The sequence below is a fragment of the Hesperophylax consimilis genome, chromosome 4, assembly GCF_061612785.1.
Source record: "Hesperophylax consimilis isolate HC1 chromosome 4, BYU_Hcon_1.0, whole genome shotgun sequence".
In the NCBI taxonomy this organism is placed as follows: Eukaryota; Metazoa; Arthropoda; class Insecta; order Trichoptera; family Limnephilidae; genus Hesperophylax; species Hesperophylax consimilis.
In genome coordinates this window covers 42077269-42105051 of record NC_142839.1, presented here as the reverse complement: position 1 = coordinate 42105051, position 27783 = coordinate 42077269, and the positions used below count along the sequence as shown (strand labels likewise).

General features: G+C 33.2%; 1 protein-coding gene across 1 annotated transcript in view; it reads left to right on the top strand.

Moving 5' to 3' along the window:
• LOC149424733 (neuroligin-1-like) overlaps positions 1–27481 on the top strand; it is a 202426-nt gene extending 174945 nt beyond the window's left edge. The window contains exons 7-13 of the mRNA XM_089630973.1: positions 651–1306; positions 2525–2804; positions 6079–6225; positions 6632–6836; positions 23232–23383; positions 23870–23970; positions 27191–27481. Of these exons, the coding sequence (XP_089487099.1) occupies positions 651–1306; positions 2525–2804; positions 6079–6225; positions 6632–6836; positions 23232–23383; positions 23870–23970; positions 27191–27319 (1670 nt within the window). The 3' untranslated portion in view covers positions 27320–27481. The remainder of the gene's footprint in view (positions 1–650; positions 1307–2524; positions 2805–6078; positions 6226–6631; positions 6837–23231; positions 23384–23869; positions 23971–27190) is intronic.
• Positions 27482–27783: the final 302 nt, after the last annotated feature.

Below are 27783 nucleotides of genomic sequence, written 5' to 3'. Positions count from 1 at the left end.
TTCCTTAGAAAATTAGGAATGTTAAACGAAACAAAAATTTAAGCCAACTCTTAAATATTTTTTATTAAATACACAATCAAATAAAATTAATTAAAACAATTATAAATATTAACTGCAAAGAAATGTTCTATTAAATACCGAGCATCAGTTATAATATAAAGGTACTTTTAGGTTGAAGAAATGCGATGTTCAAACAAAAAAATATTTTTTCTTAAGTCTGATTGAAAAGAGAAAATAAATTAATGACTGACTTCAATTTTTTAATGATCAAAGTATTTTTGATTAAAAATGTACTTCCAATAACAGCTTATAACTTGATTTACTTACCTTTTGAGTTGTTGAAACATTTTTTTAATAAACGCATATATTTTTTAGTTGTTTTTTTTTATTTGCACCGAAACAGACATCTTGGAGAGATTAATTAATCTTGCCCAATTTATTTGTTTCCGATGTTAAAAATAAATATTTAATATTTTTCCATCCACTTATGATGTTAGAGAGGTTTTTTAAATACTTAGCGATTTTGCAAAATTGTTGAAAATAAATCGGTATTTTTATTTTTAATTTTATTTAGATGGATGAAAGGAGGCAATAATAATAATTCTTGAAGTTAATGACAATTTTTATTAATTGCATGTTTTATTTTGCAGGTCTCTTTCATCGACTGATATTATTTAGTGGAAGCGCTTTAAGTCCCTGGGCATTAGTTCGTAATCCTGACTTGTTACGCAATACCGTCGCGGAGCAGCTCGGCTGCCTCTTCGACAGTGAGCCAAAAAATATCAAAGATGACGAAGATATAGAGCCTTGTTTACGAACAAAACCACTCGAAGCCTTGCTTGAGGTGAAAATCGAAGGGGAAAAGTTTATGTCGCGTTGGGGCCCGCACAACCCCATTGAACCAGGTGTATCGGATATGCTTCACTCGATGGAAGCCAGTGAGTCTTTTGTGAAATGTGATTTAATGCTCGGGGTGTCTTCGACCGAGAGTTTTTACGACTTTAGTGCTACGGACATTCAGTACGGTTTTGAGGAAGACTACAGAAATAGAGTGTTGAGAACTTTTGTGCGTAACGCGTACGTTTACCACTTGAATGAGATCTACGCGGCTGTGAGGAATGAGTACACTGACTGGGAGAAGCCAATTCAGCACCCCATCAACATCCGGGACTCCACCATGGAAGCGTTGAGCGATGGTCACACGGCTGCCCCTCTGCTGAGGGTGGCGGAACTCCACGCTCGGAGAGGTGCAACTACCTTTCTCATGCACTTCGCCTACCAAACCAAAGAGGGAGACTATCCCCAGGTAAGAAAACCATCCTAAATTAAATATTGTGGTCCTACCGCTGAGAGTTTCGTTGTTAAATTTTCTGCTACAGGCGTCATTTATGAAAAAGAGATGAGTTTACAAAAGAACTCTCAACTGTACAGCCATAACTGATATGTTTCATATATTGGCCAAATAGGTCGATTTTGTAATCACCTTTGAAAGTCTTAATTTATATTTTTACAAACTCAATACAAAATAAAAGCAAACTCAATGGAACAAACGAAAAAAAAGTAACGAAATGCTGAATTTACATAATATTTCAATTTTTACTAACATGCAAAAACAAGCCGAAGGGTAGAGCTACTTTCTGAGGGTTCTATTTGATTTCGTAAATAGCATTCCATCACTTTGATTTGAGGCTTCAAAATGCCTAGAACTCAATAAATTAATGGCTGTGGCGTTTGCATTAGTATTAATCAAACTGAACTCGGAACTTCTGACTTCTAGCATTAAATTGGTTATCATACAAATGGGAAATAGAGTATTCAGTGAGAAAAGTCCGTAAATACGAATATACTTTTAAATGAAATAAAAAAATCTAGTTCTGTAATACGAATGTGTGCTGAATACGAATACGTTACATCATAATTATATTTGGTGGTCTCGTTTTCAAGTCACGGATATATACAAAATCATAAATAAACATTTTCTTCTACCACGATGAAACACCTCCCGAGTGAGCACTTAGGAGTGACACTAACCCTTCTTCTATGAGCTGCGAAGATGGAGCTCTTTACGAGGCTTTGGTCCGTTCATCACCTTTTCTTTTAACGGTATCTTGACATTTTCCCAAAGGCAAACTTAAAAAAAGGATAAAATCTGAAAAAAAGACCTCTCCACTACTCCAAATTTTTTTTAATAGAATATTGTTTTACGAATTTGGGGACATTGTTTTCATAGAGTCAGGTTCTTTTGACGGTTGGTCATTCGAGAAGTAGGGTTGTTGGTCATTCGAGATGATGATGATGATGGTCTTTTGGGATGATAGTCATTCGAGATGATATTATTTCAGGGTGGAAGCAATTCGCGATGATAGTCATTCGGGATGAAAGTCATTTGTGATGATAGTCATTTGGGATGTTATTCATTCGTGATGATAGTCATTCCGATGTTAGTAATCAAGATTCCGGATGATAGTCAATCGAATTCGATAGTTATTCGGTATTTTGGGCCCTAATCGAGTGAACATTTTAGCGCCTCGGTAGCGTGCGCGGCGAACCCATCCCTTACTCGCTGGGACTGCCTCTGGTGAGCGGGCTGCCCTTCTTCCCCGCCAACTACAGCCGACAGGACGGGGCCGTATCCGAGGCGCTGGTCTCGCTGCTGGTCACCTTTGCCAAGACGGGTGACCCCAACATGAAGCCCGGGGACACGGCGCCGCCGCAGTACGCGGACTACGGGCGCGAGCGGACCCGCTACAAGGACATCGCTTGGGCGCCCTATGACCTCGCCACGCAACAATATTTATGGCTCGGTGAGAATAAAAACAATTTTACTGTTGTTATTCATATTTATTAGTACATTTAAATAAGGTGTAACGGTTGGTGGAATTCATTCCACGGAAGTTAATGGTCGCTTTGACTAATCAAACGCACAATCTCTGTGTCACCTACGCGGTTGAGCATAATTTCAAGTTAACCATATTACATGTCCTGTGAGTTGTTTGTAAATATGCCATAAACTTATAAAGATTGTTGGTTTGAAATATCAATAAATATTTTATTTTTATTTAAATAAGTAGGTACGTGAGTATTTTCGTAAGTATGTCCATTGGCACTGAGTGCACGGTAAAAAGTTGAGATTACATTCCATAAATTATAAATTAACAGTTTGCTCATTTGCCTTGAAAAATCGGTTAGTAGTTCATGCTAATTACAAAATTAAAAACGTTTTGTTAGAACAAATCACCAAGCTTAAAGTTTTTCTTATATACTTATATTCAATACTATTACTATGCAATTTACAAATAAAATAAAGTAGGTACTTATAAAAAAGTTATGGTGTATACTTTGTCACGTGTAATTATGGTGTGTAAGATGTCGAGCATGATAATCTTGTACAAAGGGATTGAGGGATGTGAATTCATGAATAAAAAAGTCACTTCTTCTCAAAAAATACAATATGCAAATTTAATTTGATTGGAGTACAGGAATGCATCTAAAATATTTGGGATGATAAAGGTAAGAGAGAGAGTGTAACTCATTACAAATGAATTTATGGAGGTCGCACTGTGATGGTAGACTTATAGCATTCTGTTGGCTTCAGGTTGTCTCCAAAATTAATCGTCAGGTTCATCTTGAGTGGGTTTAAATGAATCGGTTCTTGTAATTATGGAATCCATCCACAACTTGTGAACGCCAGGTGTGTGTGAGATCAAATTCCTCGTGCCTCAAAATAATGTAATGAGAGTTAAATTCAGACGAAGAGGGTATTTTGTTTCATGTTGTCCCAGTATAACGTCCAGTCTTCAGTCCGTGAACCGCTTCCTTCTACAAATCCACTTTCAATGGCGGCCGGACTTGTGGCCCGACCCAAGTACCTTCTAGAATGAAGCTGATGTTCAGGGGCTTTCGGCTAAAGTGTGGGTTGGTTAAGATCAGTTGGGATGTGCAGTTGTGTGACGATTGGGTAGTAATATAATGACTAGCAGTTAAAAACTGCTTTTTCTGCTAGGCCCTGCGGGCGGCACTTAATTGGGCTTCGCCCAGTTTAAGTGATACTAACAACAGTTACATTTAATAGGTAGATATAAGGTCATTCACAGAGAGAGGGTGAGTGTATATTGTAAATAGATTATTACAATATAGCGCTCCTGAGGTGATATCTCACAAAAGCGGCGCCATACAAATTATCCAATAAATAAATAAATATAATGTTTACATTTTATTGAGTACATATGCCGGATATATACAACGGAAATAGATAAAATAATGTAGTCTCATAAACTTTATTTCATTAAAACACAAATAACTTTGTTTACATCACTTTATTATATACAACCACTACATTTTTCATGAACGAAGTTCACCTCATCAGAAGTAAGTATACTCCGAAGTCAAAAATTAAATATAGATTGCAATTTGAATGAAGAAATTGTAGAAGGGGGGGGGGGTAGAGGGGGCAGGGTATATGAGAATTAGGAATTACAATATCGTTAGACGGGAAAGACCAGTTTAGTGGGAAAATATTGAAAAGAGAGTTTATAATTTTTTTTACTCACAGCAGTGAGATCGCTAGTGATATCATCATGATTTGGAAACGAGATGAAACAAGAAGGGGTTCTTTCCAGTTCTAAAGCAGATAATATACCCGTGTAAATAAATAAACTTTTTCCGCTTTTCCCCTAAAGAATAACACATTATTCAGCATAAAACACCTACACGTACACACTCGCGGATAAATCAAAAATAGATAATTTATTACAAGACACAAATCTCCCGAGAGCAAATTGGCTACCTCCTTTTTTGATTATCTTTTTAGTGAATCTTCCGCCGGCTTGTTACAAAAACAAGGATTTCCTCTTTTGCTGGTACTTATGAATTTACAGCGCAAATCTGGACGTGTCTTTAGTTTCCTTATTCAATTACCGGACAGGCTGAAAAAACGTGGTAAATCTTTTCGTCGAAGTAACAAAAGTTTTCCCCTTATATTGTAAACGCAGCTTTTACACAGCCCATAAATCTCTTCACCTGTCGATGTTCCAGGCCTATCCTGATTCATGAATCCGCCTCTCTCAGCCCGAAGCGTATTGATTTCAGCAAAGACCGGCCGCATTTATTTTTCATTGTATTTTTAATATTGAAACATTGTATCCATTTCTCTTTCATGAATGTTTGTTCACACGCTAAGCTATATTCCTTAAACTGTAGCTAAGGCTTACTTTTCAAGAGAAAGTTTTATCTTTTACTCAATATTTTATAAAAATATTTTTGAATTTATATTCCTCTGCCACCACTAGCGCAAGTTAAAAGTACACATTAAATTCGGATTACAAATATGATAAAAGCCCACGTTTTCTGCTATAATTTATCTGAGATCTAGCGTTGACACGGAGCTGGCGAACGTTATTGACTGAACTCGACCGTCTCCCATTGTCATCTCTCTGTAAATTTGTTTGTACGTTCCGTTTCCATTCCAGGATTCTAGATATTTCAAGGGTTCATTAAAGTTTTTTTTTTAAGTGAAGTCGTCGTGTTTTTTTGGGATGATCATTGAGATAGTGACGTTTCTTTGGAAATTCATTATTTCAAATAAAAAGTTACATAAAATTAATGGTTACAATTAAGTAGGTAGGTGGTTATGTACCCAGGAACTTGTAAATTTTGGTTTTGATTTAAAATATACAATTAGAAACATACTTTTTTAAAAGCGAAGTCTACGGTTCACGGAACTAATAGTTAGTAGTTTCAGTAAAAATAATTATTTATTTATACTTGTTTAAAATTTTAGTGTCCATATATAAAATTAAATATCATATTAAAGTTTTTTCGTCTTGTCTTATTGTCGAGGATAGATTTTACAATCTACACAACATAAATTTACTACTTAGTAATTTTGTGACCTTGAAAATTATTGACAGGCCACAGAAATTTTCCTGTGTTTTGGTTATCTTCATTTCCAGCATATAATTAAACTTATTTATATCTACCAAGCAGTCAAAAAAAAAATTCGAAAAAACCTTTGTTTTTGTTTCTGGTACAAAATGATGAAATTACAAAACAATATTTGATAAGATACGTGTTTGACAGGTGCCAAACCCAAGATGAAGAGTCACTACCGCGGGCACAAGATGGCCCTATGGCTCAACCTCATCCCGCAACTGCACCAACCCGGGGCCGCTGACGTCTCCATGAGGCATCACCACTTCAGGGAGAGGGATCCTCACTTCTACACAGGTAAACATTAACCCCTAGGGACGGAACCCTGCATTTGCAGTGTTGAAGAATCGTGCCCACGAACGGTATGAAGCACTAAAATTGCAGTGACGACTTCATTTTGCATTTGGATATTACATATAGAAGGTTAGTTAAAGATATACATGTCACCTTATCAAGTATACTATCATCTACGTGTTGGCTTAAATAATTTTTTAAATTTTATACCTTAAATATATATTTTTTAATTTTTGAAGTGCACTTTGCGATTTTTTTTATAGAAGGGATTTCATATAATTACCTTTTCAACTCGGTATTTGAATAAATATTATCTTCCAAAGATGCGTATATTTTTTCAAGAGCTTGAAGTGATCAAGAGAAGTATGTTCCTATAATTGTGGGGTCTTAATTTAGGTATTTTTGGCAGGTCCCGTGCGTCCGGAGTCATACACCCTAATGTTTGCCAGAGCCGAACTCGGCTACACAGGTGAGCGGCCTGACATCACGGAGTGTGAACCTTCAGTGGAAGAGTTAGAGGACTTAGGAGAAAACCTGGATATGGAAGAGACTCCAATCCCTCCGGAACAGGAGAGGGATATACTGCAAAGGCTGGCGAACAAACACTTCTACAGGTAATTTCTATGGTTTTATTTATATTATCAATAAGGCATCGCAAGTGTATGAAAGAACTTCTTCACTACCTTCAGCTTCATAACATACCAAAATCGGGGATGCCAGTCTCACTGGTTCTAGACGATTGGGAGCAGTTGAGACTCTTGTGCGGTTTCACATAAATCGATAACTTTACAAATCGGATCGATCGGCGTAACTACCGATTATTTTATACCGATTTTCCGAGCACGGTCGTGATTATAAATATTCATATCGTTGTTGGTAAAGCAATAAATCAGAATCGATATAAACTGGCAACACTGGCGCATTTCTCTATGGATTGATATTCCAGAACTTCAGATGGCTACTAAAAATACTAATAAATTAAGAATATTGAATGGAAATATTGACTTAAATTTACATTGGCAGTTCGCATTTACTTTTTGACACTAATTTGAAAAATTAAAAAAAGAAGTCTAGCTCAACATACATTCAACAAAGTAACTGTTTGGTTTTGAAATGAGAGTATAACCTATCCTAACCATCAACTTGCTGGAAAACTATTTGATATTTGGAACACTGGCAAGAACATGGTGCAAATTCGAGAGTATTTGTTTTAAAAAGAGAAGAAATATTGGGACTACCTTGAAAGAAAGTTGTAGGTGTTTTTTTTGTGTAAATAATCTAGTTGAAAAGTAAAATAGGAACTTAAATGAACTTTTAATACTGTCTTAAATAACTCATTTGTTTTGTTGTGGCGATAATTACCTCGATGTATCCGCTGTGGAACTCACTTTATTGTGATCGTATTATATGCTTCTTCGCAGAAAGACAGTGATAAGTGACTGGTCATCCCCATAAATCAATTCATTACACATACTAACACCCAATTACAGCAAACACCGATTCATTTCGTCTCGTTTAAAATATTTACAGTCCTTATCTAACACTCAAAACATTGATACTGAAACTCGAATTTGACTAATCACTTGAACTCTCCAAGCGTAATTGTTTTGACTGAAACCCAAATGAAAGATGTTATTCCATATAACTTATCAGAATATACCACAATTTCCTCTGCCTGTAAGCATACTGGTCATGATGGAGTCACTGTCTTCTTTCATAATACTCTGAAAAATGTCGCCACTGAATTTATTGAATTTAAGTCAGCCAATGCAATAAAATTAACCTTTTTTCAAAACAACTATAAATATCATGTACTAGCCATTTACAGATTCCCATCATTAAATGATTTTTTATTTGTAAAATATCTAATATAATATAAAAATCTTGACAGAAACAATTTTACTTTTTCCATTTTGACAGGTGACATGAATATAAATATTAATGATAACAATATAAATGTAAATTGTCAAAATGAGTATCTAAATTGTTTATCAAGCTCTGGATATATGTCATATATTAGCTCACCAACAAGAATAACCTTAAGTAACTCTGCATGTTTAGACCACATATTTGTCAAGTCGCACAAGGCGGCCAATATTATCTCTTCAATTCTCGAAACTAATATCACAGATCATTACCCGACCTTTTATGGACACCATTTCAAAAATACACCTTTAAACCGAAATTCTGTAACTCTAGAAAAAGTAGACATTGATTATAAAACTCTAAACTCTTTACTTCAGTCAGAAAACTGGGAAAATATAATATCAATAGAAAATCCACATTTAGCATTAGAGAATTTCTATAATACTCTTAGAGATTATATTCTAAAAAGTAAAAGTAAAATAGTTGTCACTAACAGAAAATATAAAAAAAATAAACCTTGGATTACAGTTGGATTAATTATATCAATTAAACAAAGGGATAAATTGTATAGAGAAATGTTAATATCAAAAGGATTGCCAAAATAATAATCTCAGAACAATTCCTTATCTGAAAACAAAATATCTAATGTACCGAAACTTACTAAATAGACTGATACGAAATTGCAAAAAGAAATACTATTGTGAACAAATTGAAAATGCTAAAAATAATACTAAAAAAACTTGGAATATTATAAATGAAATTGCCAACAAAAAAATTATGTCTTCAAATATTGTAAATGAGGTTAAAATAAATAATGAAATAATAACTAACAAATCGACCACTGCCGAATGTTTTAATAACTTCCTTACAAATATAGTAGACGAGGTATTTGAATCTTCCGGCATTAATGTTGATCATGATTATATGGAGACATCTCCTCAATTAGATTCTAATAACGATTCAATTAACTCTATAGAATATTTTTCTCCTATTAAATTTAATGAAATTGAAAAATACATTGATAGCCTAAAACCATCCAACTCTAAGGGAAATGATGGACTATCATGTGATACATTAAAAAAAGAAAACAACATGTCTTAACTCCATTACAACATATTTTTAATATATGCCTCAAAGATGGTCATTTTCCAGAACAATTTAAAATCTCCACTATAATACCTATTCATAAATCTGGGGATACGCATAAATTAGACAATTACAGACCAATATCCCTTGTTTCAAACCTATCAAAAATATTCGAAAAATGCATCAAATTTAGAGTCATCGAACACTTAGAAAAATATAAAATTCTATCGAAAAACCAATACGGCTTTCGTAAAGATATAAGCACTGAGGATGCCATATATGAATTGACAGAAAATATTTACACATCTATCGATAAAAAAAGAAATGTCTTGCCATATTCCTAGATTTAAGAAAAGCTTTCGACACCGTTAATCATAATTTACTCATTAAAAAAATAACTCGACTGGGCTTCAAAAAAGATACACCAAAACTACTATCAAACTATTTTAAAGACAGAACAGAAAAAACAAAAATTGGGAATAATTATAGTTCAGAGACACAGATAAAAAACGGAGTTCCGCAGGGAACTGTTCTTGGCCCGATTTTATTCTTAATTTATATTAATGATTTATGTAATTTTGTAATCCCTGGTAAAATTGTTTCTTACGCTGATGACACGGCAATAATAGTGGATGGTAATAATTGGACAGAAACTTTTTCGAAAGCAACTGTATGTATTTTACTTGTTTCAAAATGGTTAAAATACAACAAACTTGTCTCAAACTACAGCAAAACATTTTACTTACCTTTTTATAAAAACATGAAAAACAAACCAAAAGACAACCTTAAAATTAGAATCCATAATACAACTTGCAATCAAGAATTGTGCTTCCTGCGCAACGAACTCGCTAATGTCAAACATATAAAATATTTAGGAGTATCAATAGATATTAATCTTAATTGGAAATCACATATTAATCAAACCACTTCTAAACTAAGATATCTTACCTACATATTTTATAGACTCAAGGAAATTTTAAACGCTGAAAAATTGAAAATGATCTACTTCTCTCTGGTGCAATCTGCAATCACTTATGGCATAATAGGATGGGGCGGTGCACCTGATAAATTTATTAAGCCTCTACAAATAATTCAAAAACACATAATTAAAGTCATATATAACAAAAATAAAACATTCTCGACCGACATATTATACAAGGAATGTAAATTATTTAACATTAGTAAATTATTTATATTACAAACTATGAAATATTTATTTAAAAACAAAAATAATTTCAAAATAAATGAAAACAGAATGAGCAAAAGAACAAATAATATATTTTACACCCCCCAAACCAATACTGTATTAATGCAGACACATAGCAGTTTCATTGGTCCTCGTACATTTAACCTTCTACCACTACAAACTCAAATGATAAATAAAACAATACAATATGTTAAGGAGGTAAAATTATGGCTGAATGACGCAGATATTGAAACGCTTTTTATATAAATTTATTGATCCTTTCTACAACTCACTTGCTGAAACTTTATAAACTATTGTACATAATGTTTTCTCTTTACATTTATAATAACTATAAATAAATAAAAAAACTTTTTCTACTTATATATATTATACTTAGGTACTTGAAATATAGTAATGGTTTTATATAACCCACACTCAGGCAGTGCCTTAGTGGGTTTTCATTTCCTGTGTATGCAATTTGGTAATATATATTATGTTATTATTTACTGTCTATTAATATGTATAATATATGTAAAGAAATGAAAATATATAAAGTAAAAAAAAAACTAGAGTTGAATATTGCCATCATATTGAAATGAAAATATATAAAGTAAAAAAAAAACTAGAGTTGAATATTGCCATTTTCTGTTATTTTTTTTCACAAAAATAGAAAATTAAACTATTTGTTTGACGTTTATTACTAATGGTTATAAAGAAACCGCATTATTAAATTAGGTATACCATAAAAATCGTTAAACTAACTAATTTATCATCACACCGTTTCCCAAGCAGAGAGGATAACTTATGTCTCAGCACCCAAAGTGATAAAAAAGAGGTTACATTAACAACTTCTGACTTTATAACAATTCGATAATATGTTTCGATTCGTAAAATTTTTAAATGGAACCCTCTACCATTCTAACCACCAGGCAGGATATTCGTGGAATTAAAATTTACGCACTACTACAAAATCGGTCCGAAAAATGCACCAAAAAGTAGAATATTCCGACCAATTATAACAATTAACAACAGCGAGGTTCAATAAATCACCAATCCAGATCATGAGTTGTATGGAATTCGAGAGCGGTAAACGTTCTACTAAATAACACTATTAATTTGATTTTTGGCGTTTCAAATTTGAAATTTCGATATTACTTTATAGTCCATGAAACCAATATCTTGTAAGATCTGAAATCCAATATCATTCTTTTCACACCCTTTCGCGTTGGGTAACTCATAGATAATAAATAGCTAGCATTGAAAAATAGCGAATTCAAAAAATATTTTGGAAATCGTGATGAATAATTGTTCATTCCGTTTACCTAACTAAACATATCAGCATGTCTTCTTCAACACAGCAAACTTATTTGGTGGTACAATTTCAATTAAAAATAATATTCACTTAGTTTTAACAACTTTAATTGTTTAGATACAACTCACATGTTTCGTGATTAATGCTTACCTCATCAGACTTTACTTAAAACAAAATTAAAAATATAGGCTGAAAGATGTAGTGGGAGAAAAAATGTGTTGAGAAACAGAGGTGGGGAAGGAAATTTGCAATGGGAATAAATTTTAAATTTTTTGATTTCTTTCGCTCTTACGCAAAAAAACTGATTTTTTTGAAGAGAGATATTTCATTTATTAGCAGAATTTGGGTAATTTTTAAGCTCTTTCTACTTACATGTTATTCCTCCATGAGCAGAACACAACCTCAGATTCCAAAAAAATTCCTAAATAAAATTAGTTTAAAATAAAATGGAATGAAAATTGCATTGCTTGTTAGTAAATTGAAAGAACTATTATTAGACCCATCTATCTAATACCAGTCTAACTAATACAAAAAATCACTTCACAACCGTTAAACGTTCTCTTTTTGTTACATATTGAACAAAAAATGTGGCGGTTGAGTCAAATCTCGCTACTCCTACATAAACAGTGTTTGTACAGCAACCACTACAGTACAGTAATCACTACCAACCTCAGTCAATAAATGAACGAGTACCTAAACAGATGTGTTATTAATATTACTCCCCATTGTGTTTCGACTCCCACACACTTTAAATTAATGCATACCAAAGTATAAAAAAAACTGTTCAAATTCTATTTCGAATTAATACTAATAAAAAATGTGTCTCACCGCGTTTCGATGAACTGACGACATCGGATTTTGACAGACTTATGCGCATGCGCTACTTTTACGCATGCGCTACGCATGAGCTACGCATGCGCTACGCATGCGCTACGCATGCGCTACGCATGCGCTACGCATGCGCTACGCATGCGCTACGCATTGAGTTTCCCCTCGAATGACAGTTTTGATTTGATATTTCTGATGTGTGATCGAAATCATGTTTTTGTGCATAATTTCTTTTCTAATGACCAATTTCACTATTATACAGGGTGTCCGGGGATGAAGTGCGCTAACTTCGGGGTGTGATTCTACATGATTTATAAGTAAAAAAGGTGAATTATAAAATTACTACCTTTTAAGGTAGTTTTTAGGTTAAAAGTTTAATTGTTTGTATTGGAAAATACATATTCTTCTATGGAAAAATATTTTTTTATGTGAAAATAAGCGTTGTAATTTAAAAAAAATAAGTTATTTATCTCTTTTACTTCTACCATCATATAGAATCACCTCCCAAAGATAGCGTTCTTTACCCCCAGACACCCTGTATTAGTAAAATTCAATATATTTACTATTATTTGTGTTATTTTTCATAAGTATCATTTAATTTATAATTTCATATTGTTAATATAGTTTTATGTTACGGAAAAGCGAGGTTATTTCTTACACATTATTTTTTAAATAACATTTTTCGGGATAAAAAGTCAAGTAACAATTTTCTTTTATTGAATATCATATATACAAAATTAAACAATCCTATGAGCTAAACCACTGTAATAATAATTTTACTACTTTCATACGTACAATAAAGAATTTTTATTTAAATTTGGGAAATATATTTAATAGAGATTAAAAGGCTGATTAAGATATTGAAAGGAGTGTAAATACAGATAACTCCATTAACGGAGGACTGAAGGCGGTTGGGGCTAATAAAAAAAAAATGTCCAAAAAAACGAAGCTAGCAATCCACAGTGGAGTGCTGATACGTAACCTGATTTATAGCAGTGGGGAAGGTAACTAGCACAGGAAGGATGAAAGTAGACCAAATACTATAGAAATGAGATCCCTGAGGTATAAGTGTGGTAAAACCATTTATGATCGTGTGAGAAATGTGGAGATCCCCAAAAAATATAAGCCTGTAAACGTAATGAGTAAAATATTACGAAAGGAACTCTCAGATAGTTGAGGCATGAAGAGCGAATGAAAAAAGAAAGGAGTGTAAGGATAATATATGACGCATATGTGAATGATAGAATAACTCGGGACACCCAAGGAACACATTGCAGGATAACGTGGACAAAATACTTGAACTGGGTCATGTACTTACTTCTACTTTCAAAACACTGTATTTCTCATACGTTCGTAGTATCCTTGAATACGCATCACAAGTGTGGAACCCAGGCTATGCAATACATAAAAATAGAATTGAAGGTACCTTAATTTCCGCTCTTTTCGATCTCATATTAGTAATGAAGACTCTGCAAAGTTTTACAATATACAGACGTTAACTTTCGTATTCTTTAACAGTGATTGGCAGAGAGCCATGTAAATTTTGAATAAGTCTTTTTTAATGAGCACATTCCTGATAGTTTTGAAAAAATAACTTTTTAATTTTATTATAAATAAATCATAAAAAACTACAAGTGCGTTGTGGGCGTGTTTCGTGATCCAAATATTTGCCCAACCGGTGCTTTAATTTCCAATACAAAGTTGACGAATTTCAAATGGGTTGGAGATCTACAATGCAAGGCGAGCATAAGTGAGACAGAACGCCAGGCTATTGGGTTAAATGGAATATTTGTTTGCATTCAAATTTGTATAGAAGGCAATTCTAGTTTTCTTCTTTATCATATGTGATAAATACTGTTACTGTACAACAATTTTTAGCTCATGAATTTTCCTTGAAACTAAATCAATATTATAATTTATGCGCCTGTCGTATTTGTCTCGTCCGTGTTCTGTATGAGTGTGTGTGGGGAAAAATAAAGAATAGGCAACTTATTTCCTTACGTTGTGATTTGTATTCAGCCGGGATTGCGGTTAGGAGATATACAGTACTGCCACTGAAACTGCGTTATAACCTCTTTTTCCGTCACATGCTATGTTTATGAGAAAGAGGGAGATGCTACAACAGAGCTATCGGCGGTAGGCCTATATGATGTATTCGCATTTACCTCACACTGGCGTGTTTGCACGACATTGAAGCCGTATTCTTCCTTTATGCGAGGAGGTTTTATGGACGCACATAAAAAAAACATTTTGTATTATAATAAATCTCACGGCAATTTATTACTTTATCACAATAGCAAAGGTGTAATGATATCCCATACAATTTTCTGATTTATATTGATTTACCCGATGGATATTTTCTTTACCGAGTAAATTTTTTTATCAGTAGGTACGCAAAATGAAGAGAAAGAGGTTAATTTTGTGGAAAACTTATTTTTACATTTTTTTTACTTGTAGCAAATACTTCGTAGATATATATAAATAGATTAAAATAACTTGTTTGTTTTTAATACCACTTTATTGTATGTATTTTCAATATATATAACAAACTTTACAGTACATTAAATCAATACCAGAGTCACATTATGTTTATAGGTAAGATAGAAGATGAATAGAGAACATCAACTTTAGGGGGTGAGGGGGTTGTAGGGGTGAAAGCAGGTGGTGGGGAGGGTAATATGTTTAAAATTGGGCTATTTGACAAGTCTTATTGTTTTTATTTGTTTTTAGGGATTTTTTTGTTGTTTTCAAAACGTCTAGATCAGTGGACGGCAAATTGTTTGGCCAAAGAGCCAAATATGTACATTACAACCATTAAAAAAAAATCTGACAGCCAAATCTGTTTTTTAATTTAGTAAACCTTTGTTATAATTTTAGATCCTCAATAAATTACGGGTACACCGAATAAAACTTGATTTTACACTTAATAAAGATTTATTCGTTGATAAACAATCATATGAAAGTAAGAAATATAAAGGATTAGGAAATGTATTTATATATTTATAAGACTTAGAAATATTCTTAGACTAGAAAACCTAAAAAGAGTGTACTATGCGATTGTTCAATCTATATTACAATATGGTATTATTGGTTGGGGAGGAACATATAATAAAATTTTGAACCCACTTAAAGTAGTTCAAAGATCGGTAATCAAAGTATTTTTGAAAAAACCGTAAAAATTTTCTACTGAGATCCTTTTTTCAATTTTAAAAGTACCTACAGTAGACGAATGTATCAAAAATACCCAATACTTCAAATTTACAAAGAAATACAGTCAAATACTCATAACTTGCAATTCAATACATCAGCAAGATACCAGAAAACTATTAAAATCCCAAAATTTAACACTACGCTCATTCAAAATACCTATCTTTATCTAGGCATAATTTATTTTAATAACCTTCCATTAAATTTAAAAAATATCGAAAATATTCAATTTCACCTTATATTAAAAAATTACCTTAAACTATAAGTCCAAAATACGTTCACTACTTCCATCTAAAAGTAATATTGTTTAAATCTTGTGTTGTTTCTGAATAATTTATTTACCTTAATACTAACATATATATAATTGAACTAGAATTCCCTCACCAAACACAAGAGCATTGTCTCTTTGTGGTGAGGAAAGCCTACTTTAATTTCTATTGTTTTATATTCTGATTATATCCTGTATACTTATCTATGTAAAAAAATATTTTTTTCAAATATTAAATTAAAAAAATAAATAAAAATAAAGTATATATATAGTAAGTATCTATGAATTTAAATCATGACAATGACTGACAAACACTTAATGCGAACAATGTCCTTGCAGCTCCTTGGAAAAATTCAAATTTTATTTTTTATTTAATTAAATTTAAATTTTAGGAATGATTCCAGATTCTTATCAATAGAACGACTTCTCAGTTTACTCTTTATAAAGTTCATGCTTTAAAAAGATTGTTCGAATGAATATGTAGAACTAAAAAGGGAAAGAACAGCAAACGCAAGTTTTTTCAGCTGATCGTAAGAGTCAGAAATACTATTTCAGACATTAAAAATGATTATGTCTTCCTTCTCCAGGTCTTGACCACTTGTGTTGTAAACTAAGATCTCATTTGTTCTTCTCTAATATTTCCAAATAAATACAAAGACGTTGAAATTTAGAGCTCAATGTCCACTCCATTCAACTAAGTTATCGTAGTATTAAGAGGATTTTGACGAATGCTAAGGTCGCTCTGCTGTTTTTAAACTCCTGAAACCTGCTTCCCGTGGATATTTGTGCCAGAGCCGCACTTAAAGAGCCAAAGAGCCCCATGAGCCGCAATTTGCCGACCACTGGTCTAGATTGTTCAAACGTAAACCTATTCTCATTTCTGTGCAGCATATTTTTACCTGAAGATTTATTAAAAGAGTGATCTAAATATCTAGACACCTCAAGTGTACAATCACCCTCGTTTGAAAACAAAGTTATTTTATTCTAATTATTATAAATAATTAACATTTTTAGGAATGCAGTTTTAGGAATGTTGTAGTCAGAGAGAGAGGTCGTACGCCGTCATCTTGTATGAAAAAAAAGATAAGACAATAAAGATTTCGCAAGCAGTAGGCTGTCTGTCTTATCATATATTCGTATAACATAGCGAATTATAAAATTTGTACAATATATTCGTTCAAGAAGAAATAATTAGTCCGGCGGGCCGTATTGTTTAACCACTCGAACGATCGCGCGCAAAGATCTAATATCTTTGATCGCGCGTCAAAAAACTTTTTTCTCCGATAGCTTGCGGTTTTTTGGCGACGATTTTGAATATTTTCCGCCAACATTAAAAAAATCAAACCTCCGAATTTTAATACGAAGACATAAAACTGATTGTAGTGCTATACAGCCAATAAATTCACCTATATTTTAATAATCATTCTATATTTTTATAATTGATAGATAAATTATTAAAAAATCTTAAACTTTATAAATGCGCGAAATTTGCGTTTTTGTGATTTGAAATTGCCGCCAGTGGCAGTTTTAAATATCTTTATAGAATATTTTCTACGTTTTTATGTTCTCTATGGCCTGTTTGATAACCACAGATGCAAGAATAGATATAATAGAAAAATAATTTTTTGTATGTTATGATCTCTTAAAAAGTTTGGTCAGAAAATGATTTTGTAAAATTTGAGTGCGTGACGTGTCAAAATTGAAATCACTGTATTATACTATATAATAAATTTACCACAAAAACTGGTATAACGTTAGGAAGATACATTAACTGTCTACAGTTATTAATAAGCATAGTCACCGTGTTGGCTTTATTTTATTCATTTGATGAATTATACAGAGAGCCTATTTCATGATGTCAAAATCATGGTGCTACTTTTTAAATAATTGTAAGTTAGAACTGGAGATTTGTAACCATGTTTTTATATAACGTGCAAAACGAGGAAATAATGCTTAAAATGAAATATATATCATAGATATAAACATTGCCAATATTTCAGGGGAATACTTTGAAAGTTGATGAAATTCACCAATATTTGACGAAAAATCACTTCTGACAGCTACCTTAAGGTGAAGCTACATAGGGTAAATTGGAATATGTAAAATGATGATAAATTTGTATATATATATCAAACCTTTGTATGACCGTAGAATGGCAAATAAAATCATAGTGATAATTTTATATCTAAACGCAAAGGTATCGAAAAAAAATGGGGGAGGGGAAAATAATTGATGGAACCAATAATTGATTTATTTATTAAGCCCTAATATCCTTTGAAATCAATATTACAGTTGTATGGTTACAATGAAAGAGCAGTATATTGATTTAAACATTGTTTACACACTTTGTCATAATAAAAATGTATTCAATTTATTGGTTTATTCATAATTTAAGAAAATCAATACATAATATTATCATTGTGCCTCGCTATAGAGTGAGATTCTGAGTATCGCTCTGGTGAAGGACCACCATTCAGAATTGAACATTGCTTGAATTGGCTTAGTTATGTTTAGTGACTATATCTGGAAAAGCCTCTTTACAGAAAAATTGACAAAATATAATTAAGACATAAAAATAAAACGAGTTATTTAATGTGTACAATAAACAGGGAAAAATGAGAATACCTGTGCATTTGTTAACATGCATATTTCAATGATCAGAATTGAATTATACATATTAAATGTCCACCGAACCTTATCATATAGAACCTTTGAGGACAACATAACATGAGACATGTCTCCCTTATCCCAGTAAAACGTAAGATATCATTAGACCAATCGAAAGAGTAACCTTCAGGCGGCAGAATCGAACGCATTGCCTCACTATCTACCTTGTCTTGTCTACTAAAGTCTATGGCCATAGCGGAGTTAGGTGAAACGTTGATAATATTATGATAAGGTATTGGTGGCATGTATCCTCATCGCTCTCTTCGTGGTCGACGTCGCTCGCTTCGTCATCCTCGTCGCTCGATCTGTCCATATCCATTTCTGAAACAACAGAAAACCCAAATTAATTTAATGTGTCTATATTACGATAACCCACTGCCTCTGGTACGGCTTATGACTCGCAATACGATGGTCGCGGGATCAAATCAAATAAATTATGTTTGAATAATTAGTGTTATTTTCACACAAAATTCATTTAAAATAATATATATATTATATTTGCGGCACGTTCCAGAGTGGAAGATACCCATAGTATCGCCCTGGTGTAAGACCCCATTCAGAATTGAAACGTTGCTTGAAATGGATTTAGCCGTGTTTGGTGACCAGTTCTGAATAGCCAGGTACTTTTCCACCTCCCTCTTCCACACCTCCTTCCCCTCCCCGCTACCTTCAGCCTCACAACATACCCTGATTGAGGATGCCATAGTCTCACTGGCTCCAGCTGAGGCTCTTGTGAGGTATTCATATAAAAAAATTAACAAAAAATTAATCAAATACTTGAGGCGGGCAATGTCAGGAGTCAGAATAGCACAGTCAGGTAGGTATGGAATGAAGAAAAGAGTGTGTGTGCCAAGATCGAGTTGCATGGTGGTTCATCCTCTCTGCCTATCCCTGCAGGGAAATGGCGTGAAGGTAAGTTAGTCAGTTTTATAACTCACGGTTTCCAAGTTCAGACTCTTCTAGTACAGGTGCCTCGTCCACGTTACTGTTTCTGCCCATGTCTGACTCTGAAATAAAAGAAAACACAAATTTACAGTAGAATTTGGATAAAATGACTTTGCATTTAACGGTCTACTGTTTTATGTGACGATAATGTAAACTCTAGTAAGGTTTCATAGCTTTTAGTAGGAAAACGTATCCGTTTAAAGTGACCAACTACGTAAAGCGACCTATTTTAATGATAATTTGTCCGGTTACAAAACCCACCTACCAATACAGCCTCGCTTTTGACTAGGAAGCTCGACACAATGAGTCCCGTGAAGCGAAAGTGTTTTTTCAATTTAAGAAAAAAGTGCTGTATTACACCGTTTAGAAGCCGGTGAATCAAATGTAATCCCCGCAAAGAAGTTCAGCATGTCTCATTTCTCACTCTGCAATACCCGTTACAGAAAAAAAAGATGTGTAATGATGCATCCACATCATAACAACAATACATTTAGTATGTTTGTTATGTGGAATTTTTAAGTACTATGCTTATTTCCTGCCAATATACCAACAGTGAAACTGTGCTAGGGATATCAATATAAAATATAGATAATTGATTTTATATTGAGCCTCTGGTATGAAATTTCAAAAAATAAACTCACCGTTCCCAAATGCCGACAATTCTTCGTAGAATGGCACGTCCACCCACAGCTCGCTGTGGTAGCCGGCCTCCGGAGAGAAGAGTTCCCCACACTGGAGTTCCCCACTCCGCGATGTCCCAGGTAACGGCTCCGGAGATGCTGCACGGATTGGCATAATTGGTGAATTGGGAGCCGTTGATTGGGTCTGTGCGGGAGTGGACATCCACGGTGGTGGAACGGGCCGTGGCAACGGTGAAGGTGTCCCTTGTGAAAAGGGACACGTTGTTCTCTCCGGAGATGGAATTCTGAAAACATTTACATAAATCATATAAATTGTTCTTATTCACGTGTGAAACAGTAAGTACAGTATGTAAATAAACAATAAAATTAGAACTCTGTAAAATATGCACTGAATGTGCCAAATGCACAGAGCGCTGATCTTACCAACTCTCACTGTAAGAGTGGAACGCTGTCGGGAAAAAAACAATAATATTGTATCAAGCATCTAAATACGATTACTTACTTTTGTTTAGTTTTTCTTGGAGGTGCGGTAGGGAGCAAAATGCGCGCCGCCTGCTTCTTGAATTTTCGGCTTTCCAGCTCTAGCCGGAAGGAAGCAGGCAGGGCCTTAACAGCCTTTAGGGCCTTGACGCGATCCTCTCGCACCAGTAGCAAAGCAGGGTCGCTGTTTAAATAAATACAAATATATGATGAGTTCAACGGCCACAGCAAAGTACTTTAATAAAAAAACATTAAAAAATACTAACACTCCAAACGAGGCTGCAATTGCAGCTCTGCGTTGACGTCCACGTGCAGGTAGTCCGGCACCAGCTCGTACCCCACCTCTCCCCCTTCCTCTGCCTCCTCTTGCAGTCAGCACCACTCTATATATTTTAAATTGAAAACACTTAATGTAAGTACTTAAATGTTTAAATATTGCACTAATATAAAATTTGAAAATAATTATTTAAACCTGGGTCGTGGAGTGCTCCTTTTCCCTGGACGACAGCTGTTTCTGCACAAATTTGGTAAAAGTAAACAAATTAATTAATTATACAACAAAATAACTAAATTTTTATTGTGTGACGAAGGTTTTACACCATTTGACATCTAAAAAAGAGTCGATTTTTTGACATATGACTTAAAATAATTGGTTAACAAATATCTGTATTAATAATGAACCAATTCAAATAAAACTTATATATATATCTCTTTGTTTTGAATCACTCTGATGGAATATCTATATTTCAAATGCGCGAGTGCAGTATTTATGAAATTATTTTAAATCATAAACAGATGACATCTTCAGTCAACGAATTTTTACACAAAAACTTACACCAAAACAATATATTAGAAACAAACGAATTAAAAACGCATTTCAAAGATAGATAAGTCAATCATGATTACACAGATATATAATTATGCGTTAAAAACCCGATAAATTAATTACTTACGGCATTTTAGGAAGAGACCAAAATTTCGTGAATGTTGAAAAGTTATTATTTTGTTTTCTGACAGGACGCCATAAAAAACCGCGAAAACTCGTTAAATAACACTTCAAAGACAACGGATAAGTTCATAAACAAAGAGAATATATTATCAGCTATTCGATAAAACAAGTAGCTGGCCATGGAAACGTTTTAAAAAATTACAATAAATATTTTACGAATGGTAGAAAAATCGGTCCATTTTTGGACCGATATCAATCGCAGAAAAATAAAAGTGGTCGATTTTTCGACCGAAATCGTTCCAGTGGTTAAAGTCTTAAATATATTTGTATTAATTAAATTGAAAAGACTGGTCAGTGGCTGAATGGGCATCGCCTTTGGGTCCCACCCAGGCATCATGTATTTAATTCTTCGGCTGTCTAAGTCCTCCATCACAACACAAGGAACATTTTCCACTTACTGTGGTGGTAGGATTTTTTCAAATATCGTCTAGTTATTCGTGTCTTGGATGTTTGTTTTTATTTAAAAAAATGAGTTAATATTTAAAATGTTGCTTTCCTCGTCGATACATTAATGTATTTGTAACTTAAGGTAGATTTAAAAAATGTCAATTTTAACACGTTATTGTTAAGTTCTACAAGTAATTTAGATTTTATTTTATTATTGTACTGTTTTGACATTTAAGGCCATTTTCAAACCCAAGGTTAGGCCACTTTTGGACGACCTATTTAAAAGATTATATTGTCTTCCGCCCAATATCAATGATATCTAAAATGTTTTATTACGGGTTAAAACGATTAAAGAAAGTAATAACGAATTTGAGATCTTTTAAACCGAAAAAAAATAACATTGAAACATGACATTTTCAACATTCAAACTTAAATACTGGTAATTAAAAAAAAAAGTTATTTTATGGTTGGCTTAATTCTCTAAGTTAGAATATTTCTAAGCCCGCCAAAACGATCACAATCCGAGCTGTAAGAAGCGGGGGGTGGATAACTTCATCCGTACGCTGAACGTCCTGTGTTAAGTCCATTTGGTATGGATAGTTAAGTTTTTTTTTATTCTTTAGCAAGGAGTTCCAGTCAATTTTTTTAATCAATGTTTACCGTCTAACTAACTTAAGGGTATTTGTTTTATATTCTTTAAGTGAAGCATACTGGGAAATGGGGAATTATTATTTTTCCTTACTTTGAGGTAGAAGTCACCTTAAAAGGTAGATAATCTTGTAAGGTAGATGTCACCTTAAAAAAGTTAACTGTTTTAAATATTTGTATGGACTATTTTTTTGTCTAATTAATTCATATTTACCAACACAACGATTTAGAAAAAATCCATTTCTTGACATTTTGTAAGAATGCTTATATTTTTATGAACATATTTATTTCAGGAATGCTTTTAATAAGATGCTGCGTGACCTGCAAAACCAGCTTTTAATGGAAAGCATGCTGTAATATGATTGTTAACATATAACAGGATGCTAAGATAAGTGTTTACGCACGAACTCAGTTTGCAGAATTCCTACATATTATTTACGTCCTCCAAAGTCTAATTCATTAAATATTTTCTTGTTTAGTTATACGGCTGCCCTGGGCGTGACAGTCGGAGTTGGTTGCTTTCTGCTCATCCTCAACATGCTCATCTTCTTCGTCATCTACTACCAGAGAGTAAGAGGGAAGAAGAGAAAGGCGAGGAGCAGAAACGGTTCAACCCAGTCTATTTCCGATGGTAAGTACACAGAAAAAACAATGCAATAATTGATGCTGCTTTTTTAATATTCTTCTAAACCTAAAACTTTCGCAATTTAAAATTCAACTTTCTCCGATAAAGACGTTTACGGAAATCTAAAAAATATTATCCTTTGCTATTTTCGCAAGGGGTTGGGCAAAAATAACCCAAAAGTGAATACTCTCCGCGTAGAAAATTCAAAAGCCCCCCGTGTTTTTCCCTTTGAATGATCTTTAGGTTCAAAAAACTGAAAGATATACTCAAATAATACAAACACGATATAAATATCTAATGACTTGTAAGGGTGCGTTGCCATTTTACGAGGAGGAAATATAAAGTTGTTTGGCGATGTTTACTCAATATTACTGGATGTTTTATCTAGGGGATGAATTTCATTTAGTGGCTAATTTGTCCAGAGGTTTCATACTGAAAAGCTATTTTATTTTTTTTAACGGATATTTAAATAACATGTTTTTTTTAATGAAGGCCTAGAAAAAGGACAGCAGTCCGAGGATGAGAGTGAAGAGCTTCAATGTTCTGCCCAAATGCCTCCTCCTTCGTATCGTCAAAAAGGATCTAAAACTCAGGTAAGTCGACATTATTTTTTTCCTACTCAGTGATAAAAAATTGAAAACCTTCCGATTAAAAATAATTCCATTCATTCTAGGTGTTTTTTTTAGCAATTTTTGAAATCATTACTGGGTAATTTAATAATAAAATCGTGGGAATAACTAGAATCTCAACCGCTAAAGGGCGGAAAGCTATATCATTTGTACCGAGTTTTTATGCAAAACTTGGGTCAAAATACGCGAGAAGTTGAAGGACTATTCATAGCAAACATATTTTTTGTGATATAAGGTATTTTTTCTATGATACTACAAATAAATTTTTTCACCATATTTCAACTAAAATATTGGTAAGGATGTTATCGGTCTTAAAAAAATAATGATTTGAAAACATTTTCATAATAATTTTCTGTGTAGATTTTAAAACATCAATCGTAACGTTTTTGGTTTCTAAAAGAACATCAATGACTTTCAAAATAATTTGTGCAAATTACATAAAAGCGAACATGAAAATATGAAGCTTAGGCACTTGAAAAGTCGGCCTCTCTTTGAGTCGAGTGTCGTTGTTCCCGGGGGCCTATATTCATGTTTTTTGGTTATTAAGAATTTCACATTATGAACGTTTTAATAAAGTTCATCGAGAACTTTGCCAGGAATTCCGGGAATCGACAAGTATTTCGAGTGTGGACGCGTTTGAAGTTTCTGGAATATCGTGTGATTTGCATTTAGATAACATCGGAGAACGATCTGCTGTTCAGTTATTGTTTCTATACTTCTACTTTTTATTATAAAACTGTAGAACAACTCAATAGTTCCAAGTTTTAACGCTTTTCCAAGTAGGTATATACATAAAGTTTTTGTGTTTGTAAAAAATAGTTGACGAATTTATTTTTAGCTGCGGCAATTGAGTAAGATATTTTTCCTCATAATTTTTTGTTAGGTATTATAGATTAAGTAATTTTATATAAAAAGCTTTAGACCAGCAAGTAAAAATGTGTCAATCAAATATATCTCTAGAGTTTCTTGTTTAGTCATTTGAGAATTAAAATAATTATTTAAAATTGACATAGCTCTGGTTTTCACGATTTGATTTTCATAAATTACGACGGGGGTTTGAAGATATTATTTTCTACACTGTATTAAGCAAAAATAACAGTATTGTATCCAGAAATTAGAACATGAAAATATTTTCGTTTTCGCAGTTTACTTTCAAAACATTTAAAACAATTGCGCGGAGTTTTGTTTGTATTCACAATTGTTTGTCATTCCGAAAACATAATTTTCGCTTCTCGGATTTAATGTTATTTCTGTAGCGTTCATTTTCCGCATTTTTCTTGGTCCGAGTTTCTGAAACTTCGAATCATAATTTGTTTTGTAATTTCTCCAAAGTCTTTTTTGTTTCTTTTCTGGGAACATCAAAACCACTTCTGAACGAGTCACCCCTGTTTGTTTCTACTTTATGACGAATTTGAGGCCTTTTTTTGTCACCTAAATTTCTATTCAGCGCAGCCTTTATTCTAGCCGCTCAGACTACGTGACTGTAGGCGTGACGCATTTCAATGTAGTAATAAAATTGGCGAACGTTTGAGTAATAAGGACTCCCTAATTTTGTTCAATTTTTTTTCCATTAATGACATGACACTTTTAGTATGTATTTTACTGAAGAAATGGCTTGCGTCTCTTGACTGTGCCTGATAAACAGGAGTGATTTGCTTAAAGAACTGAGATTTAAAAAAAATATATTGAGCACGTAAAAGACTACCTAAATTATTTTTTATCGATTTCATAAGTTATTATTTTTGGTGAAATATAAACGAAAAGGTGTCTGATTATTTAATACTTCGGGGTATTCAGACATTTTATTACTGTAACACAAGTAAGGGAAATTTATTTTTTCAATTTTTTATTCGGTACTGAATGTTTCAGTTGTCAAATTGCTTCAAAACTTCTGAGTGTCTGATCGTTTTTATGTAGTAAAAAGTCACTTACTCAATGTCACCCACAATATTGGCATGTTTTTTTGCTAATTTATTTTGCTTAAGTATTATTTCATTGATAATAGTTAAAGTTTCCTCGGTTTTATGCAGTATTTTTAAAATTAGATGTACTCAATAATTTTCCTCTTATTTTGAACGTCAAGGGTGCAAAATTTTATCAATAAGTATCTGAATTCTGATGGGGTTGGTTTTTAGAATACTCATAGTATTTATCAGTATCAGATGTAGACAGGAACCTTTCTATTGTTTTGAAGGTTAAGTGTGCAAAATTTTATTCATCTTGAAATATAACTGTAAATTCATTCATAAAGCAAAGCCACGCTGCCTGCCACGGATACTCTTTATATTAATATTTCTATTTTTGAGACCGATAATTCGTGGTGGAATTCCATTATAATATATTATAATAAAACAAATAAAAAACTTTATTCCACTTAATTTTATTTTGACCGTAACCGGTTTCAGCTCGTCAAAGCCATCTTCAGACTGGTACATAAAATTCTTAGTCTACGGTTTATATACACAACATATGGGAGAGGGGGGAGAGGGGTAGTTTATAGGGTTTTAATCAATTTTATTTGTTACTAAGTCGTTTAAGATTGTGGAATTTCTAAATATTTGGTAATTCCAGTAAGCTAATTACCTTGGGTTTGTAGCTCATTTCAATATTTATTAGGGAAAAAAAACCCTCACAGGTAATATGCATTATTAATGACCTAATTTTATTGTCAAATCATTATTTATGATGGGATATAATTGTAACTCTTTTCACGGATGGATTTGATTTTAAAATTTAATAATCAGCGTATCGTTATATATTTGACTTTTTTAAACATAAATAAAAGTATCGAAAAAACCCGTGACCTCTTTGCGCAATGTAAATCCCCTGCAGTTTTCCAAGTAATTTGTCCACTTAACTGTAAAATGAAAGTTTTGTTTTATTAGGAAACCTTGTATTTATTCGCAATCACAGGATCTGATTTAATATGAGATATCAACCAAGAAATGGAAAAGTAATCTAATCGGAACAAACAGGAGAACGCATTTCTTAGAAAAAAGAGTGTAACCAGAATAAATCCACGACTCGGCTCTCAGGAACAGCTCATTTTTCACTCTGGAGATTTTTCAATGTAGATTTCTCGAATCTGATTTGCCAAGGGAGAAAAAGTTTTGTTTACTAGGAAGTACGAAACAACTGCTATTTGTCACATCGGAATAAAGCCTGACTCAATTTTATCTTGTAGATCCCCATGAGCGGCGGAGAAGAGGTGTGCGGCGGGGCGGGGGCGGGGGCGGCAGCGGGGGCGGGGAGTTGCGGCAGCCTCTTGCGACCAACCAAGAAGCGCGTGCAGATTCAAGAGATCTCCGTTTAGAACCTTTCTCCACTTCGCATCATACTATTACATATTTCGATTTCAAGAATACAAAGTGAACGTAGGATAATATGTTTTATATAAAAGTGTGTTTATATAATATGTCAAGCGGATCGTTGATGTTTATCTAAGTAAATAAAATTTTCACTGTACGATTTTTCGTTGTCCTTTAAAAAATGTATAAAGTCTATATAAGTCAATAAAACGTATCCGTATTTTACTTCGTAAAGTGTAAAAAATATATCTTCTTAAGAAATATACACATACCTTAAACATAAATCTTGTTTTAATCGTTTTTGTAGGCTTCATTGTTTTTCAAGGCGAGCAAGGCCATTCAGACTTCCCGGAGGCTGTGGTGCGGCGGAAGTTCAACGAATCCGCCCTTCAATAACTTTCATGTTGGTACATTTCGACTCTGAGATTCAACCAACTTCCGATTCTATTGAGAGTATCCGGATGGAGAG